A 24,457-nucleotide genomic window follows, 5' to 3' on the forward strand; every position below is an offset into this window, starting at 1 on the left:
TTAGCATTGCAGATGAAAAGTGGACATGCTTTATTACTCTCTGAAGAAACCACTTAAATGAATAGTCAATTAAAGCCTGAAACACTACAACCAAAACCTGCCATGATTCTGCAATGGAGGAATCATTTTATTGTGCTGTCAGAGTAGTGTTAAGCCTTCATTGAGATGTAGTGGGGAGATGCTTATCATAAGTATTTAAACAATCAAATGACCATTACACAGTGTTGCTAGCTCTGTAAGAAACTCATCATGCAAAAAAAGAAAAGAAAAGAGTTTTTGATTCTGTAAATTGGCCTTTTGAAATACCATCATTATGGTTTACTGATGTGAACAAAGCTTCAAAACATGGAATTGTAACCTAATCTTGCTTTTGCATTGTTCAGAGTCAACAGATTCTCCTTACATATAGTTGTACTAGAATACATAATCAGTGGGAATGGAAAAGGTAACGTTTGCTTACTGAAAAGTAGCAAATTGTTCAAAATTCCATTGCTGTACTTTCCAGTGAAGCTCATAAGTGCTGTGGTGTGTGTATGTGATTAGTATGTGTTAAAGTACATAGCTATGGTATGCCTTATTGAATTACAGAACTTTAAGAACATAAGTGGCTGCTTGATCAGGCTAAAAGCCTGTCTAGTTCAGCATCTTGTTCTCATACTGGCCAACCAGATGCCTTTAGGAAACTAGTGAGCAGTACCTGAGTACAATAACACTATCTCCATTTGGTATAGAAACGTGGGTGGTGCTGAGGTCTAAACCACTGAGCCTCTTGGGCTTGCCAGTCAGAAGGTCAGTGGTTCAAATCCACGTGATGGGGTGAGCTCCTATTGTTCTGTCCCTGTTTCTGCCAACCTAGCAGTTTGAAAGCATACCAGTGCAAGTCGATAAATAGGTATCGCTGTGGCGGGAAGGTAAACGGCATTTCCATGCACTAGCACTCGCCACAGTGTCCCGTTGTGCCAGAAACGGTTTAGTCATGTTGGTTATATGACCTGGAAAGCTGTCTGTAGACAAACGCCATCACCCTCAGCCTGAAAAGTGAGATGAGCACCACACCCCATAGTCAACTTTGAGTAGATTTAACCATCCAGGGGTCCTTTACCTTTACTTTTTTTACCATTTGGTATTCCCAGCAACTGGTAGGCAGAACTGTCTAGCATTCTCAAGATAGCTAACACTGTTTCCTAAAGCAGTTCCAACCAATCAGTGAAAAAGTTGGAAAGGTAAGAGTCATCATATGAACTGCAAAAAAATATTCTTTGTGAAAATTTGCCTTCCCCTATATGCTTCTGTCCACTGATGTTGTCTGGCAGAGTTTTTCACATTTTCTTCTTTCACGAAAACCTTTGCACGCTGACCAAGAAATATCTACTTGTTGCAGAGGATTCTGATGATTATTTTTGAGTGCGTACTCTGTTAGGCTGGGTGCTGACTGGGGCCCTTTGGGACATAATATTCATGTCTTGCTAAACCATGTTTGTCAAGCTGAGATCTCAGCGGGTACTAGGTGCATCACCAAAGTTTACAGCTACTTGGTTTGCTAATAAATCTGGACAGTTCATAATGCTAAAACATATTAAATCAAGGAGCATTTCACCAAAACTATTTTCTGGCTCAGAACATAAAAAATTCTGCACATTGGTGGCAGCATTCAGCAGATCAGATGCCAAAAGGCAGGTTCTTTGTAGGCACACCCTCAAAGATTCATTAATATTAAACCCTCTTCATCAGTGCTATTTTTTTAGAAAAAGAGGTTCTGGAGCTCACCATGAACTTCTTCCTCTTAGAATGGAAATGGTGCCCACCTGAGAGGTGCCAGAGCTGAGCTCTAGTGAGATCCTGCTGCGGGGGACAGGGGGGGGATGGGGGGGGGACTGTGCTCTTCATCTGACCGGAATTATGAAGTTACATGAAATACCAAGCTAGTACATTGTTTTTGTGCCACATCTCCTGCTACGTGGACTTTCCAGATGCTTTGGATTTCTGCCATTTTTCTTATCCTGAAATGTTTTGAGCCAGAATGTATTGCTCATTTCTGGAGATAGTAACATCTGGCAGTGGTGTATTCATCCTTTGACTGAAATTCTCAAACTGACAATAACATTACAAATTCAGTTGGAACACTGAGAGTAAGATGCAGAAACCGGCAGTTCATCCGGCTGCTACTGCAGACTTGCCAGTCACTTAGCACCAATTTATTTATTTTTGCTTGTTTAGAGGAGAGTGAGGATAAGAAAGCTCTCATGCAGAGGTGAAGTTAAGCCAACATAACATGTGCACATGTTCATAAAGTTAAGGAACAGTGCCTGTGTACCTTTCACCTTCTAACTCTAAAGTAATCTCATCAGAAGGAGTTAAGCTGTACTTGCCAGCAGTTAAGACTCAGTCAGTAGTTCCACACAGAAAATTTATTTTTTTCAATAGTAGACTGAATAAGGAGTCTAATGGATTCAATGAGGCATAAAGAAAAAGTGTAAAGGGACAGCAGAGGAAAATAAAAGAGAAAGATGTGCGAAAAAAGAAAGGAACTGGGGACCATTGTAAGTCTTCGGGAAAGGGAACTAGGCAGCAATGATTATATCTCCTGAAGTGTCTTTTGTTTCAGCTTGAAGTAATAGCAGAGAATAGTCCTTCATAGTGAGGCTTTAACATGCAGCCCAAGATTGATCTCTGTATTCAGAGGAGGAAAGTAGAACGTTCATGAGATGCATGCAGAGTTTTAGGCTTTCCTGCCTTTTCTCGTTGAAGTTTTAAAACACTGAAAAATGTTTTCTTCTTCTTCTCTTAACACATTGGTGAGGATTTAAGGAAATCTCAGAGCAGCTTACTGCTGAAGTCTTTCTGCAGCACTGCAATGTATTTCACATGCAACTGCAATCAGCATGGAATTGCAATAAAAACAAACTATTTAATCCCTCACCCCACGTGGTTTTCTGTTGCAGATATCTTTAATTGGCACCGGAGACTAGATTAGGCTTCAGTCTAATAGACATGAAAAGGAATTCAGCTTCACCCTAAAAATTAAGCAGGATTTTTTGGGCTGTGACAATGCATACATTGAGGAACTTGAGGGTCATTCCCTTGTGAGAGATAAAGTAGGGTGGTTTTCAGTCTCAGTTATACAAGTGGCCTGAATTTAATATTTTCCTTTTTTACAATCAGAGCTTCTGATTTTTCCTCCACCCTATTTTTAAAAAATAGGGTGTCTGTCTATTTTTAAAAAGGTAGTACAGGGAAGCGACTTAATAATACTAGGTAAGTAAATGACTGATAAAATAAAAAGACAAATATTTTTATGCACAACTACAGCGATTATTTCAGTGTTAATAATTTATGACTTGACATACTCAATCTGTATTACTCACATAATCTCATACAAATGAAAATGTATGTGTAGATTATTAATTTTTTCTCATATAGTCAGAATCACATTTTAGTCACTCTAGATAAAAAAAGGAGTGGCAGTGAAAAACTTTTGCAGACAATTTCAGTTTGCCAGTAGACTCTGTAAAGAGTTATGCAGATAGCTGAATGACTTTTTGCGTCTAAAGCAAAAAATAAAAATAAAAATCCAAAAACCCAGCCTCATTTGAGATGAATTGAGATGAATATCAGTCTTCATAACTGATTCCATTCACTCTTACATTTTAAACATTGTTTTTTCCTGTTGCTGAATCCCCTCTTAATTTCACATAAAATATTTTTTAAGTCATTGCACAGGTCAAGCATCTGAAGAATCCCAGTGGAAGGAATAAATAATTTAAATAACACTAGTAAAAACTCATGTGCATGTGTGTGTTGGTATGTGGCCAAACATCCCCTCAGGTGCCACTAAATTTAGATTTAAGCAGAATTTCTAAATGAGTATGGAGATTTCTAGTCAGGCAAACGTTCAAAGAATCTTGAGGAAAGCAAAATGTGTTTCAGTAAATCTGGGCAAAGTTCTCATGGCAGTTGTAAAACATTAAACCCAAATGCAACCATAATTGTTAAACTGCAGTGAGAAAGGCCTCAGTGTAAGGGACTGGGAGCCTCCAACCATCCTTTTCTTTGCACGTTCGTGATGATTCATGCACTTTATGTTATTGGGATGGTTATTTGTCACCCCATTTTTCAGTACTGTTTGCCCGTACAAAAGTTTTGGGGTGGTTAGAATGTTTTGTTTCCAGTTGGTGCATATCCCTGCTGAAATCCTGTAACTTCTTATATCACAAATACTCTGGCTTTTTTTTTTTTTTTTTTTTGTCACATGTTTGTTGCGCTGGACAGCAATAATGTGGCAGCATTTGGGGTAGCACCACGGAACAACTAATAAAGCAGAATTAAACCACCACTAATGCACTGTTAGGACGCGGGTGGCGCTGTGGGTAAAACCTCAGTGCCTAGGACTTGCCGATCGTATGGTCGGCGGTTCAAAGCCCCGCGGCGAGGTGAGCTCCCGTCGTTCAGTCCCAGCTCCTGCCCACCTAGCAGTTCGAAAGCACCCCTAAGTGCAAGTAGATAAATAGGTACCGCTTTATAGTGGGAAGGTAACAGCGTTCCATGCGCTGCGCTGGTGCTGGCTCGCCAGAGCAGCTTCGTCACGCTGGCCACGTGACCCGGAAGTGTCTTCGGACAGCACTGGCTCCCGGCCTCTTAAGCGAGATGAGCACGCAACCCCAGAGTCGGTCACAACTGGCCCGTACGGGCAGGGGTACCTTTACCTTTAATGCACTGTTATTGTGTCATGAACATTTAGCAGAATATACCTCCAATAAAATAGCAGTCTGGAGGGGCCCATTTTTGCAAAAATCTTGATTGGCTAACAAATAACATGGTATACGCACAATCCAAGTAAAGCAAAGGAGTAAGGTTCACTACAGCCAACTCTTTTTTCTGATTCATCTTGAAGTTGTGGTGATATAGTGTGTGAACATTAAACTGACATGCTGTGTTGTAGCAGCAGCCTGGGAAATCTATTTTTAACTTTTCCAGCTAAATTTGCCATGCTGAGTGCTTCCTATTCTGTCTCAACAGGTTAAAGATAAACTGTATCGTTCCTCCTGAGGTTTGCCTTACTTCTGGACTGGCTCTCCAGAGTTAAGCTTGCTGCATTGCAAACTGTATATACTGTGATTTTCTGATCAGAAGTCTCAGTTTATGTAATGACTCAAACTTGCAGTCCAAACAGATAGGCTAGATATTTGTTTTGTTTTCTCAGCACACTGACATTGCTGGGGCATAGCAGTGATGTGGAGGAACTATTTTGAGCATTGGTATGCAAATTAATACACTAGGCAATTAGAGGCAATTAAAACAGGATCTAGTGTAATTAGAAACGATGTTGTCCTTGTTTTATTCAGAGAAGTTTGACATGTTGGAGAAAAGAAAAGAAAAAGTACAGGAAGCTTGCAATGCTTTTTGAGATGTACCCAGTAATAATAACAGCAACAAAGCTCCATAATGACGGTACAAGTTAACATAAGGTTCCAGGTCATTAAGTGGGGAATCAAAGGGCAGAAGTTGTATTTAAGGATGGGGATAGTACAACACTGAATGTTAATGCGTAGTATGCGTGACTCAAATTTAATGTATTGTAAATGGGAGCCAATGCACCCAAAATATTACCAGGATATCCTGCAGTGCAGACTAATCTAAATGTACTGTTTAATTGATACTGCAAGTCCAAACCTTTGATCCATTCTACCATCCCCATGCAAGGCTGGAGAGCAGTTACATGGGTGATCATACATTTCACTCCCAGGAAAAATTCCCTACATTTCCACAAAACCACCCAGCCTTTGGAGTGGCTCTTGAGGCATCTCCTCTCACGGAGTCAATCCAACTCCTTGGTCCTCTATAGAGCTAGTGATGATGAAACACATGATTGCGACTAGAGCAACATTTGCAGAAAGCTCAGAATGAATCAGGCTGAACACAGGTTGGGGCCTATTTGAAGATCTGTTTTGCGGCAGTGTAGGGAGCAAAATTATTTTTCCCCACCCCACCCCATCTCCATTGCATCAGCAAGGAATTGGTCAACTTGGGGGAGTGGGACAGGGGAAGTGTGTCCCTGTAAGGTTCTGCTGGACATTTCGGAAGCTTTCAAAAGCATAGACCATGGTATCCTTCTGGACTGCCTTGCTGGGGTGGGACTTGGGATGATACAGTGGCTCTGTTTCTCCTTGGAGGGGTGAACTCAGAAGATGGTGCTGGGGACTTCTGTTTAATGCCTTTGCTGTTGACCTGTATGGTCCCTCAGAGTTCTTTTCTGTTCCCCATGCTATTTAACATTTACATGAAACTGCTGGGAGTTGTCTGAAGTTTCCGGGTTTAGTGTCACCAGTATGCTGAGAACACCCAGCTCTGTTTCTCCTTTCCACCTAAATCCATGGAAGCTCTTCTCAATTCTAAACTGCTGTCTGACATCAGTAATGGACTGGATAAGGGTGAACAAATGGCAAGACAGAGGTGCTCTTGGTCAGTCAGAAGGTAAAACAGGGAAGAGGGATTCAACCTGTGCTGCATGGGGCAACACTCCTCGTGAAGACACTGGTCCACAGTTTGGGCCTGCTCCTGGGTTCAGCCCTGAGCAAGGATGCCCAAGTCTCTGCAGTGGCCAGGAGTACATTTGCACAGTTAAAGTGTGCCTTCCACCAGCAGGTAAAGGCCTTCTCATTCCAACCAGCTTTTGGGAATTTCAATGAAAGGGCTGGTGTGGTGCTGTTTTTATTATATTATTGTTATGTTTTTAATTTTTTATATTTCTATATAGTTATAATTCAATTATATTTTTTTTAAAAAATTCCCTGTATGTTTTTAAGCTGTTCGTATTTTATATGTAAGCCACTTACAGTCCCTGTCAGGGAAAAAGGTGGGGTATAAATATAATACTAATAATAATTTAAGGATGCATGAATGTGCTGCCAGAAGACAGGGTGCATAAAGACTCTTCCATATTTAACATTCTAAGTTTACAACACTTCAGTGAAAGTCCTTTGTTTATACATTTGCTTCTGTTTATATAAATGCAGCTTTATTTGCAGTCTAAATTTAGCCTTGAGCTTTCTTGTGTTTGATTTATGGATGATTAGAAGAAAAAATCAGTGCAAATATATACAACTTGCAATCATTTTGCTTGGGATACCACAGTTAATGCAACTGTGGAAATGGCTTGACCTTTTGTTTTGGATAGTTTATGAAGGATGCAGATGGGATTTTTGGAGCTGCGAGATCAACCACTGGTATACTCCTCCACCCTTGCCCTTCCTGGCTGATAAGAGCAGCCAAAGGAAGAATCATCAAGTGGGTAATGAGGGTGGCAAATTTTATAAGGCTGGAGGTACCCTACAACTGTCTTACTGTTTTACTTTCCTGGCTTTGGGGATTTCTTTATCCAATGAACTCAATATTGTAGAGTCAACATAACTGAGTTGCAAGTTTAACAATTTTTTAAAAATTGAAACTGCGCACACAGACATACACAGCTTCAAAGAAAGCAAATAGTTTCTTACACTTCCAAAGACATGTCAGTCTACTTGTGGAAGTGGCCCATCAGCACAGTCCAACAGAGTTACCTAACAGCAATGCAACATAATGGGCCACCAGAGTCCAAGCTAAAATTCCATCCCAAGCTTAACTTCCCAACTTCTTTTATACGGCTTTTGGGTTTCCGTATATGGTAACGATGGGCATGCCAGTATTCTCATTGGTGTCTATATATTCTGGACACATGCAGAAAGCCTTCTCAATTTGAATCATAATTCTTACTTCCCTGTTCCCTAACATTTTCCTCTGTTTTCCCATTTCTAGACAAGAACGTATTGCCTAATCTTTTACTCTTCATCGGTACATATAGACTCCTGTTTGGTTCTGGATGTCTAACTGTACCCTGATCTAACCATATTTCCTGCTGAAACCTGTGCCCATCAACTTCCTATATAAAATTTTGCCCAGGCATAAATGCATCCATGTCAAAAATGATTTTTGCTTTTCTGTAATCTAAGCTATTTTTCTGAGTTAAATCTTAGGTTAACTCTTTCTACTTATACCTTATTGAAGTATATTGGTACATATATGTGCATGATATTTTAGCCCTACGGTAATGGTGCCTCATCTTGAATTTTCCAAATAAGGATTAGTTGGTTCCATCTTAATCTGGGCCTGATTATGTAATGGGCTTGGTTGCTGTAGTGAAATTTATATGCCAAAAACTGGACAGGGAGAAATGTGTCCCTGTAAATTCAACTGGTTCTTCCAGTAGCTTTTGATACCATTGACTACCATATTTGTCTGGACCATAGATTAGACTGGGATGCACTGCTTCAATCTGGCTCCAGTCTGGCAGTTTCTAGCAGTGGTTGTGAGGGTCTCTTAGGTAAATTAGAATACCCCTGCTGAACAAGCCAAAGGCCCATCTAGTCAAGCATCCTCTTCTTGCAGACAACTAACTGCCTAAATGAAACCTGGGTGCAACAGCATTCTCCACACTTTTGATTTTGATTTACAGCAATGGTTATTCAGAGGCATGTTTGGGTCTGTGGTGTTTCTCAGGGTCCATCCTGTCCCCACAAGATGTTTAACATCTACCAAAAACTATGGGGGGAAACCAGCCATGGATATGGAGTGTCGTAGCACCAATATGTTGATAAAATTCAGCTCTGCTTCTCCTTTCCATCGCATTTTAGGGTGGCTTTTGAGCAGCTAAGCTGATGTTTGAACTTAGTAATGGACTAGATTGGTAGTTCCCAACTAGCTCAGTACTGTGGACCCCCTATTTTTCAAAAGCCAAGGCATGGACCCCCTACTTTGAAAATTTTGGTATCTCTGTGGTAGTTTTTGTTATGTGAATGTTGCCACAGACCCCTGGGTGGGTTATGCAAACCCTTTGGGGTTCACGGACCTGCAGTTGGGAACCTCTGGACTAGATGGAAGCAAATGCCTGTCTTTCCAGGCAGGACAAAGTTGATGCTGATGAGTAGAATTGGTCTGAAAATTGGAGTTCAGCCTGTTTTGGGTGGGTACTATTTCCCTTGAAACTTTTGGTTCAGAGTCTGATAATACTCCTGAATCTATCTGTGGACCTGATGTCCAACTTAACTACCTTCTCGGTTGCTACACCAAGGCTTTGGAACTTACTTCCCTTAGATCAGCCTTTGTCAACACAATGTCTTCCAGATGTTTTGGCCTACACCTCCCATCAGCTTGAGTCAGCTGGGACTGATGGAAATTGTATTCCAAACATCTGGAGGGTACCAGGTTGACAAAGGCCTGCCAAGGCCAATTTTGGGATAGTGGTAGTTCATGCTTTGGGTATAGAAGGTTTCAGTTTAATACCCAGCATCTCCAGGGCAGAGTATGAATAAGTTTTGTCTGAAACCCTGGAGAGCTGCTGCCAGTCAGCTCAATACTGAGCTGGATATATCAATCGTCTGACAGTATAAGACAGCTTCATTGATTTGAACCAAGCTCTCCAGATCCAGCTCCCTGGCAACTAAAGTCTAGCTACAAGCCTTCCATTTCCCAGAGAGTGCAGTGGGTCAGTGCATCTGGCTGTTAACCGAAGGTTGGTGGTTCAACCAACCAGGGATGACTGTGGGCAGAATTCCTGCACTAGATGGGTTGGACTAGATGAACTTCAGGGTCCCTTCCAACTCTACAATTCTATGATTCTATTATATACTGAATCATCATGAACATAAGAAAATTACATAAGAAGAACCCTGCTAGATCAGACTATAGGCCTATCTAGTCCAACACGTTTCCACAGGGCCAACCAGCAGCCTATGGGAAGTCCACAAGCAGGACATATAGGCAATATACCCCGCGTGCTGTTGATCTCCTGATAGACATCTGGATTAGTAAGCATACATAATATTATCCTCCATTTATGAACTGCAGCTGGGTACATTATTTTACATGTAACTTTTTGTTGCTAAAATAACGTGTTTTCTCCCACTTGTTCTTCATAGGTTGTATATGTAACAGCTACGTTCCCTTACATCATGCTCTTGGTACTGCTGGTTCGAGGAGTAACACTACCTGGGGCATCTGAAGGGATAAAATTCTACTTGTACCCTGACCTATCGCGACTTTCTGACCCACAGGTAGGAGATAATAAAATGTAAACATTCAGTGCATTGTTGTTTTCCATCATGTCCCCAAACTTTTGTCTTCTGTGTTTTTATTTCAGGTTGAAACAAGGGGTGAATCCCTATAGTTTCAACTAGATGTTAAGTAAGCAAAGCCAGTTTGGAAACATTTGTGCTGTGTTTAACTTAATTGTACCTAGAGATGTAAAAATTTCAGGAATTTTGAAACCATGAAAAGAATACCATTTCCTTTATTTTTTTCCGGGGAGAGGGGTGGATTTGGGAGAGAAGTTTGGAATATATGCAATACATACTCTGTTATCAAAGCAACACTTGTTTTACTGCTTCAATGCCATAAAATGTATCATTCAACTTAATTAGCATATCAGATTGTACTGCTTGGCATATTAATGAAATTTACAGAGAAATCCTATGTATATTTTCTTAAAAGCAAGACTCATTTTATATCTGGAACAACTGTTGTCGTATTATATTTCTTTACTTTTTCAAGCAAATTGGTTTAAATCTTGGGTGGCTACTCCATGGCCCCATCAGTAGCTGCAGCATTATCTCCCATCAGCCCCTGTCAGCATAGCCAATGTTCAGGGATGATGGAGGTCCAACAGCAGCTGGATGGAAGGCCACAGGTTTCCTACTCCTGCAATAGAGATGTGCTGCTTGACAGCAGGGTTGTTGTGGGCACGATCCAATATGCATCTGATAGTCAAGCAACCACATTAGTTAAACCACTCTAAATGTCAATAGTTTCCCTATTTAGGAAAAGAATCACACTCACACGCCATACTAAAATTAGTATGTGACAAATGGAAGCATCCGCACCACCTTTATTTCAATGCAGAACAAGTTTAGAGACACTTTACTTCAGGCATGGGCAAACTCCGGCCCAGCAGATGTTTGGGACTACAATTCCCATCATCCCTAGCTAACAGGACCAGTGGTCAGGGATGATGGGAGTTGTAGTCCAAAACGTCTGGAGGCCTGGAGTTTGCCTGTGCCTGCTTTACTTGTTAATAAGTCCTGGGTAGCTCTTTCACTCTATTTTATCTAGATCTGGGCAAAACAACAACAAGAAGACTTGTGATGTTTGTGGGTGGTTGAGTGGGGGAACTGTGTTAGCACTCCCATCTTGATTATAGGCATAGCTGTCAACTTTACCCTTTTCTTGCGAGGAATCCTATTCGGAATAAGGGAATTTCCCTTAAAAGAAGGGAAACGTTGACAGCTATGATTATAGGCAGCCAGAGTCCAGTAAGTAATTGCAAGTACTTCATATTGTAGTCTCAGTGAATGTTTAGGCACAGTGGGTGAGGTTAGAATCTGTAGCAAGACAAAAAGTTAATCAACTCCAGCATTCAGAATAAAAGAGCAGACCTATTTAAAACGGTATAAAACAATGGAGAGAAAATACAAAGCTGTGATTTGAAAACAGCAACCTAACTATATAATTTCTAGGGCAGGCTTAACAAAGTAACTTCAGTTGTCATGAAAAACAGCTTGTGTTGTCCCATGCAATTTGTAGCAGGCATTCCAAAAAGTGATAGAACCATTGTTGGGAAATGGCACTTTTTATCTGTTGATATTCAGGTGAGGGGCTTGATTGTGTGGACACAAGGATCCATTCAGATTGGATTCTGGCTGGGTCAGATTCTGCACAAAAGCACAGAGGGCAATACCTAACATACTGTTTAAAGCCCCTGGAAGAGGCTTTAATTGGTGTAAACCTGAGGACACGTTTCTAATTTGGATTTGGCAAAGTACATCCTTTGTACTTTGTGGATGCTTGCTTTTGAAATCATGGAGATAGGACTCTTTGGGCAGAAAAGCAGCATTCTGAAAAGAAAGGGGTGCTGGGCTTTGGGTTTTAGTTACAAAGCACTTGCTTATTAGACGATTCTGAATTCCATTCAACAACTGAGCATTTGGTATACTTTCCACCACTTGTCAGAAAAGGACTTAAAAGGGAGCCGGGAAATGAAGGCCATTGAAAGTGATTTATTTTATCAAGGCTGATGTCTTAAGAACTGTAAGACTTCATCAAACATAAAGTTTATGGTGGAATTAGATGGAGTCAAATAAATAATAGAGGTGTTTGTCAGTCTTCATTTCTTAAAGTAGCTGCCTGAGTCTAGTGGCAACTCCTCTTTCGAAAGGTTTTGGGAGGAATGGTGGTGTAATTGGATTTGTATGGAATTGGTGAATAATTTAATGCTATTTCCCCCCTTTTTCTCTGTGATTGGGTCCTAAATTTGTTTCTGTTGTATTGTTTTCTGTTGTTATTTATGTAAACCATCCTAGGGCTTCCTGGCAAAGGGAGGTATAGACAACTCTGAAATAAACAATTAATAAAATAAACAGTGAACATCTCAGCAAAAGTACATTTTAAGGTAATATAGCAATTCCCCCAAACCTTTCCTCTAGCACTTCTGAAGTTGTTAAAATGTACAAATTTCATTTGGCAAACTCTTGCTAGATACGATCCTGTGTTTTAAGTATTTGTATGAATCATTCTCTTGTTCAAGCAGTCAGAACTTTTGAAAAGCAGGACTTTTTTCAAATCCCCTTTGCATGTCTCACTATTTCTCTTCTTCCGCACTTTCCCATTCAATAAGATGTTGCTGAAATTCTGATATAGGACCTTGAAAAGGAGGGTTGCATTTGAAATCTTTATCACAATTTTTGTTTACTTTTAAAGTCAGCATCACACCTACATTTAAGCTTAGGCTAATTACATTAGTAACTTTATTTTGCCAAATTATGCATTTTAGCAGTTTCAGAAGCACTAGGGTAGAAGCTTTGGGAAATGCTATTTTTGTTTTTATTTTGGGGTATACAGGAGGGCTGTCAGTTTTAATTGGTTTCAGTGTTAGATTAATCAACTCAAGCTTTCATTTATTAATTGATGGAGGTCTGTTTTAATTGGTGAGGGCAATTTTTAATTGGTTGGGCTATGAGTAAAGGGCATCCTTGGATTTTTGAGGCTATTTTTTTACTGTGTTGGAAAAGAAACTATTCAAGATTGCCATTCTTCAAAGAATGAGGAGGTAGCTTTTGTGAGTTACCTTACAGTTATTCCAGTGTCTCAAAGACATCATTCTATTGAGATTTTGGTCATATGGGTTTTTATTTAAATATAATTTGTTGTTCAATTAATTGGTTAAAAGGCACATGCTATACAAACTAAACATGGTTTAATTGGTTGACAGTCTTGTGTGGACCATTTTTTTGTTAGAGTTTTATGGACAGATGGTGCTTTTGCTTTTCTACTTTTACTGTCATTATTGCTATGGTCATCTGTTGTTATCAGCCTTGAACCTTTTGAGGAAAGGTGAAACAGATTTAAAAAACAACAATGCAAAACAGTAAAAAGTTTTTTCAGAGTCCAAACAACATTTCACAGTGACCCAAACAAGCTTATGCTGCCCTCATATTATATACCATTTCATAAACTTGTTAAGAAAGGGGGGGGGGGTGTTAAATGACATGGAGTCAACTTTTCATGAGGGTTGCTATATAGTCAAGACAGTAAATTAACTAATGCATTTCTGTACCATACTAGAAAGCATTCAGTTTTTGGATATCAGATTGCCACAACTTCCACCATTACAGTCACCAGCAAGATTATAAGGCTATATACACTTCACTGAAATAAAATTAATATGGTTTGCATGTACTTTTTTTTATAAAAAGTACAAAAATTGGAATCTCTGGACTTTCATATTTCTTTCCTGTTTACAACCTGAGACAATTCTACATAATTATTCTCAATTTGTAACAGAATCCTACCTGCACCCTACCTGCATAGAATCATAGAATCATAGAGTTGGAAGAGACCACAAGGGCCATCGAGTCCAACCCCCTGCCAAGCAGGAAACACCATCAGAGCACTCCTGACATATGGTTGTCAAGCCTCTGCTCTTTAATCCTTGCTATGATTGCATATTCTGTCCTTGCTGGCACAGAGATGTGAACGCACTGGATCAAAAGGTTCCCTTCTATAAATGAAAGAAGGGCCCTTTCCATGAACAGAAGGGAAATGGATCCTTTGGAAGCTTTGGTTTACAGAAGTGTGGGGAATGGTTTTCACTTATTTGTTTTGCTGCTAGAGTTACACCCCCCCACACCCACACACCTAGGCCATTTCTCATACGGTTCTAGAGGTTCCCCAACACTCTGAAGCAGATATTCAAGGGACACAGGTAGGAAAGTATGAAATCAGTAGTGTCCATTGTGTCGCTTGTTCATTGTAAAGCAAGCTGGTTTTGTTCCGCTGCCATTTCCATCCATTACATAGCTATCCATCCTGCTGTTCGCTCTGGTATGTCTGCATCATTTTATTGTGAAATATAGCTGTATTACACTATAATTTACAGTTCAGTTGCCTTCCCAGTATATTCCCTTTCAAAGTTTAGTGAATTTCCAGAGAGGCAAACACAACCAAGAGCCCTGTGGCATCACTCATCACAAAGCCATCTATGGCTACAAACCTAACCATGTCTATTCAGAAGCAAGTCCCATTGAGGTCAGAGAAGCTTACTTCCAGATGGGTGGGGTTAGGATTGAAGCCACTCTCATTACCTTGATTTCACAATTCAGTATAAATCTGTCATCCTATCTCATTTCCCTTGATCAGGCATCAGGGAGGGACAGTTTCATTATAAGGCAATATAACTGTAGCAGGGGGTTGGAGAAATAAAGAAATTTTAAACTTAAGTTTACTTTTAAAATACATAATTGGTGTGGTAAAGGTAAAGGTACCCTTGACCGTTAGGTCCAGTCACGGACAACTCTGGGATTGCGGTGCTCATCTCGCTTTACTGGCCGAGGGAGCCAGCGTACAGCTTCTGGGTCATGCGGCCAGCATGACTAAGCCGCTTCTGGCGAACCAGAGCAGCACACGGAAACGCCGTTTACCTTCCCGCTGGAGCGATACCTATTTATCTACTTGCACGTTGTGCTTTCGAACTGCTAGGTGGGCAGGAGCTGGGACCGAGCAACGGGAGCTCACCCCGTTGTGGGGATTCGAGGCTCTGTGGTTTAACCCACAGCGCCACCTACTGGTGTGGTAAAAATGGTTAAATCCAGACAGTTCTCCCCACTTTTACAAAGAGGTTGGAACTAATGGAGGAGCACAGATAAAATTCACAGGTAGCAAGAGACACCACTACTTTCCACCTGAAAAGAGCAATAATGAGCTATTTATTCCCTTGTTGTTTTTTAAAAATTCACAATAGGAAGTAAATTAAGGCTGAAATTCTAACTTCATACTGGTGAGTAAGCCTCACTGAATTCAGTGGGATTTTCTTCTGAATACAGTGCATATAGACTGCCTTTGGCAACACACCGCACTTCAGAAATATGAAAAGCAAGGAGTCACCTGTATACATCAGTGACTTTCTCACACCTTGGCAGGCCCTTTATCAGCCAAAAATACTTGCATTATTCACTCCCCTGTGTGTTCTCTTTCAAAGTAAATGAAGCAGCTAGCCACTCATCAATTAGCCATCTCACCACAGGGTTCTAAACCTCTATTGATCTTCATTGTAGCAGTCTGGGGAAACATCAAGCGAAGTGACATGTCAAAAAGTGTGACATTAATTATGTATAATTTATGGACTTAAAAGAAAACCAAACCCTGCTGTGGATGAATGTGGATTGCAATCTCCTGAACTCCTGAATTCCAGTCCTGAACACTAAGTGAACATGCAGGTGGAATTTCCATATGTCTTTCTGTTTCGCCTGGAATTTTCTGACATCCCTAGACACAGAGGAACCAGAGCCTGAGAGTGCCTCTCTTCTGGGAATGTGTGAAATGCATAATCAGTAAAACATAGAAGCCAGACATATTTCCTAGAAGCCAGCTTGGAAGAAAGAGGAAATGGAGACATGATGTTACTAGGGGATAAAAGATACTGTTGGTCCGCTCTGGTATCTTTTCCTCTCTTGCTCCCACTGGACCTTAAGGCAGTGCTTAACATAGCAGTGCTCAAGCCTTCTTGGAAATCATCTGACTTGGAGCCCCTTCCTCTTCCAGAGGCCTGATACAGTAGCATAGATGATAGGAGAAGATGGCATCCCACCAGGTTTCAGTAATGCCTATTAGGTCATATTTGCCATTATATATTAAGAGCAATTCATCTTACTTGTTTCCCATACTCTGTGGGTTAGTATAGAGACAAACGAAACAGCAAGTCATTCCCTCCAGCTGCTTCCTTCTTGTAGTTTCCTGCCCTTTAGCAGGTTTCTGCAGCACCACCTCAGTTTCTTGTGCATCAATTAGGCTATTATCCCCAGTACCAAGTGTTCCACTGTCATTTGTAATATTGCCTCCCTCCCCCTTTGATCCGAAAGGAGCCCTCAGTCTGAATCTGGGGCCTGTATCCATTTCTTGCTGAAAATTACCCCACTGTACATAGTTCTCTGCTGCTTAAGGTACTGTTTGCCATAAAACACATTCGGGGCAACTTATAGTGGGGCGGGGGGGCTCATTTCAATAGAATGGTGGCTCAAGACCCCAATCTAAATCAGGAGCACATTCCAGTTGGGAGCCCTATAGCTCTTTCTCCCTCCTCTGCAAAAAAAGTTGACAGTTTAAACAGGTAGTCCTTCTGATATTGGTGGGCCAAGTCATTGAAGGCATTATATGTCATTTTATCATCTTAAATTGGTAGTGAATTAGCAATCAGTGCAGATCCGCATAAAATGTGTCTGGTCAGAGACATCCAAGAGCAGCCTTGCCATTGTATTTTGCAGTAATTGCAGCTTCCAAACTGTATTCAAGGGCAGCTCCATGTAGAGCACATTGAAATAGTTCCAGACTGGAAATAACGCAGACCAAATATTATTGTAGCCACGCTATAGCTATCCAGAAATGGCTGTATGTGCAGATAGTTTTCTTCAAGGGAGTAGCTTGAATCTAAGTGTGAGCATTGGACTCTCTGCAAATGTGAGGATATGGGTTTTCCCGCTTTGGAAATTATAAGTTGAGTACATTTTTGTGTTGTCTTAGCCACTTTATTTACATTAAAAAAAAAAACACTTTTAAGAATACAATTTAAATCAACATCCCAATCTTTTGAAAGCAGCATTGCCACCTTGAGGCAAAGATGTGTTAAAACACAGACCAAATGAAAAGGACATAAAGGACATTTCAATTTCACTTTAAAAGGAGGAAATGTAATAATAATAATAATAATAATAATAATAATAATAATAATAATAATAATAATAATAATAATGCCACCTGCCCTTCGCCATAAGGTCCCAAGATGGGTTACATTTTTTAAAAAAAGATAAAGGGTATTTTGGAAAGGGTGAAATTCCATATAGAGCTGCTTTTTGTTTGGGGATCACTCGTAGCTGAGTAAGATTGTCTTCCATGAACATGGTCTTAACAGTGAGCCCATAAGTGACTGTGGAAGCCAATTCTGGATCCACACATCCTTCCAAAGTGGGGACATAGGTTTCTGGGTGGGTGTTGATCATGGTGAAGATTTGCCATACAGCTAATTATGGTGTGAATGTGGGGAATGAAGTCTACCTGTACAATTATACTTTCCCCTGTGTGCTCCTGAATCCTATTCTGGGGCTTTCCACACCCTCCACACCAGATTTAGAGGGGCTCCAAGAGGGAGGGAGGGGACCTTGTTCTGTGCATACAACTTAGTTAAATCCTACCCTAAAAAACTTCACCCCAGATTACCATACTGAAACTATAAAGAGACAGCGCCTGACACACCTCTGTAGCGAGGGTGTTCCACAGTTTTGCGGACATTGCATAGACGACTGTCTCATGAGCCCTCTCACCTCATACTGCCAAAGAAGATGTCACCATAAGAATTGTCTCTCCTCCTCTAGATTGCCATGTTCTGACCGGCAGAAAGAGCAGAAGGAACTCTTGCAGGTATTAGGGGCCCAAGTCATTTAGGGCTTTAAACCCCAAGGTGAGCACCTTGAATTGGGCTTGGAAGGGAATAGGCAGTTCGTATAAGTGCTTTAGGAGGTGTTACACTTGTCCTGACAAGTTGTCCCAGACAGGAGTGCCACATTGTTCACTAGTTGCACTAGACAACCCCGTATAGAGGGCATTGCAATAATCTAATCTGAAGGTTATCAGAGCATGGAATACAATGGTCAAATCATTACTGTTAAGAAAGGGCCATTGCTAGCATACCAGCTGAAGCTGGAAATAGGCACTCCTAGCCATCAAGTTCACTTGGCCTCAAGCAAAAACAGTGTCTCAAGGAATACCTCCAAGGTATGCACCTGTTCCTTTCAGTGGGAGTAAAACTCCACCCAAAACAGGCCATCTCTGCACCTCATGGACCTGACAACTCTGCCCACAGAGCACCTCAGTCTTATATGAATTCAGCTTTGTGACTTACACAGCTGTTCTATTAGATAAGAATGGTGACAACAATCTAATTCAACTGAGCATTTTCTCTTGGTTAGTTTGCCTTACTGAGATAGAGGACAGTAATGACCTATTGTTACTAACCCAGAAGTATGTAGGATGTGTATCTTGCATACTTCATACTCCTAGGAGGAAGAAAACTATGCTGGGCAACAGTCTCTCCAGATGTTTTTAAATGCCAGCTGTAAATGTTACCACTGTACAATTCATGTGGAAACTGGGAGTGAGAGATTTCTTGTAACGCCTTAAATATGAAAGTTCTTTCCGTTTTAAATAACCAATTGCTTGTGACAGAGGAAGGTTGCTTTATTGGAATTTCTTGTTAATTCCTTAGTAGCACTCAAAGTAAGAGCACTCATAGAGTGCATGGTGCATTTAATACTGTGCTTTCACTGGCACCCCTTGATGGCGTTTTCCATTTCATTTAATGTTGCATCTTGTCACTCAGAGATATTCCTCTACTGATTTTTCTCCAAATGCAGCCTGTACATAGAATATTATTTGACAATTTCCCCAAACCTGGATAATCAAACATAATTATCTGCTGCAGTCTCTCTGCTGTTCATCTGACTTATAGACACATTGCAGTTATAGCTTCTTCAAGCATAACAGCTCATTACTATACATGTCTACTCAAAAGTAACTCTTGTTAAATGGGATTAGGTTTGCTCACAGGTAAATGGGTAAGGGATTGTTCCTCAGTCAGCTCTTGTCTGAAGTCTCAGGTGCAGAAGTAGTTCCAAATTTATATCTTACATACTTATTCTCAACCACATCCTTCTGACCCAAGGTCGCACAATTATAACATACTAGGTATTGCTGTTTGGCTTTCTCTACATTCTCCTTTTCAAACTTGGCATAGCAAGTGAATGGGGAAATATGCTGGTCCATTTGTGATTTCTTCCATGCTTCCCTGTGTTGGTATCATTTTATAAAACAGTATAGGAACAGTGGTTTATTGCCAGGGTGTATTTTGATACAGCTTTATCACTTAGAACCACAACCATTATCCGTAGTGCATGATGTGCTGGTATCCTATACCAGATTAGTGGAGCTATAGTTGGCTGGGCCTATTAGGCCTATAATACTCTCCTCCAATTTCACATCACTACTCATTTAAAAAAAGGGAAGATAATTTTCTTTAAAATACTCTGGCAGTTATTTCTTCAAAAGAACCTTTTACAGTTTTATTGCCCTTGCATAATCTCCCACATATACTCATTAAGCCAGAACAGACATAAGGCTGAAAAATAGTTAATGATGGTTAGGATATCAAGAGCAGGCTGTGGGATCATGCACTCCATGACCTCTTTCATGCCTCTCCATTTTTGCCTGACCACATCAGTTGTAGCTAAAGCTTAAAGTGGCACTGTCCTGAACCCATGGTTAATGTAATTGTTATAGCTAAATGTATATGTGCAAGGCTGGGGAATTGGTGTGTGTGTGTGTGTGTGTGTGTGAGAGAGAGAGAGAGAGAGAGAGAGCGCAAGGGCAATTTTTGTGAGTGAGGCCAAGGGTGCAGAGGAGGGAGCATAGAACTGGTCTGACTGCGTTGGCTACCAATTACTTTCCAGGCCCAATTCAAAGTGTTGGTTTTGACCTATAAAGCCTTAAACAGCTGCTCAAGGACCGCATCTTTCCATATGAACCTATCTGGACCCTAAGATCATCTTCTAAGGTTCTCCTCCATGTGCCTCCTCCTTGAGAGGTCCGGAGGGTGGCAACATGACAACAGGCCTTCTCTGCAGTGGCTCCCTGTCTGTGGAATGCTCTCCCCAGGGAAGTTCGCCTGGCACCTTCATTATATACCTTTAGGCACCAGGCAAAGATATTCCTTTTTAACCAGGCCTTTGGTTGATTTGATTTACATCCTATGCCCTTTTAAAATGTGGTGGGGTTTGGGGGGGGCGGGTATTGGGTTGTTATTTTGATTATGCATTTTGTGGTTTTATATTTTGATTTTATTTTGTGAACCACCCTGAGACCTCTGGGCAAAGGGTGGTATATAAATTCAAATAATAATAACAATAACAACTGCTTCAAATCTTGAACAAAATCACCAGCTTTCTGTCCGTATCACCTCATAATCTCTCCCAAAGTAATGCATCTCTTTTTTATAATTCAGAATGGCCTGCAAATTACCAAATAGGATAATTATGATGAATTATCACATAAAAATATCAAAAATAAAAGCAGCATAATAATAATAAGTGTTAGATTTATCCCATACACTATTTCCATGCATAAGTCCCAGTTAGATCTGTATTGTCTATGTTATGAAAAGCCTTCATTTAGTTAGTTGCTATATTTTATTTATTTGGATCCTACCACAGTGCTGTGGTTTCAGGGCTTGTAATTATTTCTATAAATAAAAGCAATACACTAAGTCTGCATTCTTGTGTCATTAATTTGTACTGAGCCACATTGAACTCAATGGGATTTACTAAACACACATAAGCTAAGTCTGCATAGCAGGAATGTATACAGTACTTGTATGCATATGACCTATTAAAATGTCATCAACTGGCTAATCACTACTGTTAAATGATTTGTCCAGGATTAAAAAAGATCCTGTTATGGCACAGACAAATAAATTCTGTATTTGGCCATAAACTATAGCTTCACATTTTAGTCTATAAGATTAAAAAGTGATTAGTGATTTTGTCTGTCCCCTCAATTAAACATCTCATATTTAGGGATTTAGGAACAGGAAGTGTTAGTGTAATAATCAGTTACTGGAATGTTTGTGTCTGGATAGAAGTGAGATAAATGGTAACATCTTCTGACAGGTGAAATAATGTATTGCTTCAGATGTGAAGTCTTAGTTTGTTGGGGGAAAGCAGCCAATGAACATTTACCTCTTCAGCAGCTCATTCAAGTAATTAGAAATAATTTTAGTTTAGAAAGACGCTAAAGTGGTATTAACAAAAGAACATGTGGCTCTTATCACTATGAGAATGAAAGTAACAAGAACAGTGAACAATGCCAAAGCTGAAGAAAGCGCATTGGCATTAATGAGCCAGAGAAAAGGGAAAGGATTAGAGGGAATGCAGGTACCTACTATACAATATAACTGCAGCTTTTAGTCAGTGCTTGAAGGTAGAAGGCAGATAGGAATGAAAAGAAGTAATTACTAAGAGAAATGACTCATGGCTCGCAGAAATGTGTGGTTTACTCATAAAATGTTATCACATGATTAATCTGCAGCTAGAGGACTGAAATGCCAAGTATCTAAAAGATTGAAGTCTATGACTTTTGCCAATGAGGCTTCTTTCTGTTATCTTTTGCACATCCAAAGAAGAGCAGAAACAGTTTTTGTTGAAATTCTGCTGCCCCTATAATGAATTAAGCAGTACTAACAGAGGCCCTTGAAGGTGTGCAAGTCATTAGAAGCTATGAGCCCTTAACCCAGTATTATTAGGTATCTACATCTGGTTCCATGAGTCCAATGGATACCTGTAGATCGGAATGGCCCATTGAAATCCATTAGAGTTGTGGCCAAGAGACACAGGCAGACTTCTCCCATGTATAATCATAGGCATTAGACTTGTGGAATTTTGCACAGCCAGTCTTCTGTTTACTTTAGCCTGTCCAAAGTTGACATTGCTGCTTTTGGGTAAATAGCAAGAGAATTTTTACTGTTGGACCACAGGAATTGGCAGCTCTAGACATGCTGAGATGAAAGATGTTCCTTGTGGTCAAAATCCCAATGCTGATTGACAGAACATTAATAGCAAGAAGGCTGGAGATTGCAATAAGACTCCTTCCAACATGAAGATAGTCTTGGGATTCTGTCACTGTCATACCATTGGAAGGCAAGCTGATGAAGTTTGGGGGAAGTTCCAGGATATGTGGCAATGAGCCCTCTTTCCTTCTACAAGTTGAAAGCTCTGTAGTTGTTCTAGCATTGGGGTATCATCCCACAAAGAGATGGGACAGAAAGGAGTGGCCCAGTTGCTAATGTGACCTGCTTGCACTGTTAGCAGACATGCTTTTGTTTGAGTTGTTAAAAGGTATGTAAAGCGAAGCGAGCTAAATAGAGGGCAAGCATGATTCCCTGCTAGTTTCCTGGTGTGCAGAAACACTGCAAATAGCATGGGAAATAAATGTGAATACAGCTGATTCAACACCCTCCCCTCTAGAGCAGGTCCAGGCCCTACCTCCCTCCCTCCCTCGTATGTGTGTATAGACAAACAAACAGAATGAATATTTCAAAGAAAAGCCTTGGAAGAGACAACTAGTTGCTGCCATCCTAAGTATGCTGGCATCCAGACTATGGATCCCTTTGCTCCCCCTCCTTTGATTTGATTAAGTTATTGTATTGTATTGGTTCTTTATGATTTGTAAAATGTCTGTGGGTAGGAGGCAAAATACTTTGTGCACCAGCGTGGGCAGCAAGGAATTAACATTGGAGAGGCTTGTGGAATTAACAATGGAGAGGAATTAAACAGGTAATATAGCTACTAAATTGCATAGTGCAGTTATAAGAGCTAAAGTAATTAGAATATTAGAATATAATCAGAATTAGAATATACAGCTGCTAAGTTAGTGTCATTCAAACATGAATATTTAATGGGTATTCCTAATAGCTCCGGTGGCATCCATCTGTCTTAGGAGACCATGGAGGAGTGCATCTTTGGGGGTGAAGTCAAACTGTTAGAAGGTTGCAGCACCTGCTGTGGTTGTAGAAACTGATACAGGAGAGACATGTTTTGTTGCAGCTGGGGCAGATGAAAGCATCCATTTGTGCTGCTACAGATACACCATGGTGTTTCTTTTCTCTGCGCTCCACCAAGTGGTCATTCCTCCTCTGGTCACTGATTGGTCACATGCACGACCTGACTGTCTGTCTCCAGGCATTGCAGTCATCTACAAGGGCAAGGTTAGATGTTCCCAGCTTCCATGTCACATTTGCAGACATCTTTGTAATGCTGAGTGCATGGAGGGCTGGCGATGTCCTGACCCAAGATGTTGGTCCTCGCCAGGCTGAACTCAGTGCAGCCTTGGGCAAAACAGTTGATGGGTCTCTGAAGAGCTTCCTCGGAGTGGATTGTCAAGGCTGTGTCATCTGCATACAACATCTCTCAGATAAGGACCCGCCACACTTTTGTCTTGGTGTGGAGATGGCCCAGGTTGAACAGACCCCTGTCGCTCCTTGAATGGATGTACACACAATCTTCAGTTGAGCTGAAGGCATAGGAGAGCAACAGGGAGAAGAATATGCCAAAGAGACTTGGGGTGAGAACACAGCCCTGTTTCACACGGCTCTTTATAGGGAAGGCATCTGAGGATCAGCTGTCATATTAGACAGTGCTGTGCATGTTTTCATGGAAGAATACAATCATCTTGTGAAGCTCAGGTGGGCATCCTATATTGTTTAGTCCTTTTTGGCTAATGAGATCAAAGGCCTTGTCCATGAAAGCGCTGTATAAGGGGCATCTCTGCTCTCGCCATGTCTCCTGCAGTTGGCACAGCAAGAAAATCATGTCAACTGTTGATCTCTGTGTCAATGAGTGATTGCAATCTGTTGAGAACTACATGGCCGAGGCTTTCCCCACAGTACTCAGTGGGAGATCCCATGGTAGTTGTTAAAGTCATGGTGGTCATATTTGTTCTTGTAGAACAGGGGTATGCAGCCTAAGGCCTGTGGGCCGGAAACTGCCCAATCGCCTTCTCAATCCAGCCCGTGGACAGTCCAGGAATCAGTGTGTTTTTACATGAGTAGAATGTGTCCTTTTATTTAAAATGCATCTCTGGGTTATTTGTGGGGCATAGGATTCATTCATTCCCCCCCCCCCCATATATATATATATATATATATATATATATATATATATATATATATAGTCCAGCCCACCACATGGTCTGAGGGATGGTGGACCGGTCCATGGCTGAAAAAGGTTGCTGACCCCTGTTGTAGAGGGTCACAATGCTGGAGTCATGCATGTCTTGTGGC

At 40.8% G+C, this 24,457-nt stretch overlaps 1 protein-coding gene across 1 annotated transcript in view; it reads left to right on the forward strand.

The window, feature by feature from the left end:
* The window catches only part of SLC6A11 (solute carrier family 6 member 11), a 96,043-nt gene that overhangs the window by 37,539 nt on the left and 34,047 nt on the right, over nucleotides 1-24,457 (forward strand). Inside the window, exon 7 of the mRNA XM_028718879.2 lies at nucleotides 9,951-10,085. Within this exon, the coding sequence (XP_028574712.1) occupies nucleotides 9,951-10,085 (135 nt within the window). The remainder of the gene's footprint in view (nucleotides 1-9,950; nucleotides 10,086-24,457) is intronic.

This window comes from Podarcis muralis, chromosome 2 (assembly GCF_964188315.1).
Source record: "Podarcis muralis chromosome 2, rPodMur119.hap1.1, whole genome shotgun sequence".
NCBI lineage: Eukaryota > Metazoa > Chordata > Lepidosauria > Squamata > Lacertidae > Podarcis > Podarcis muralis.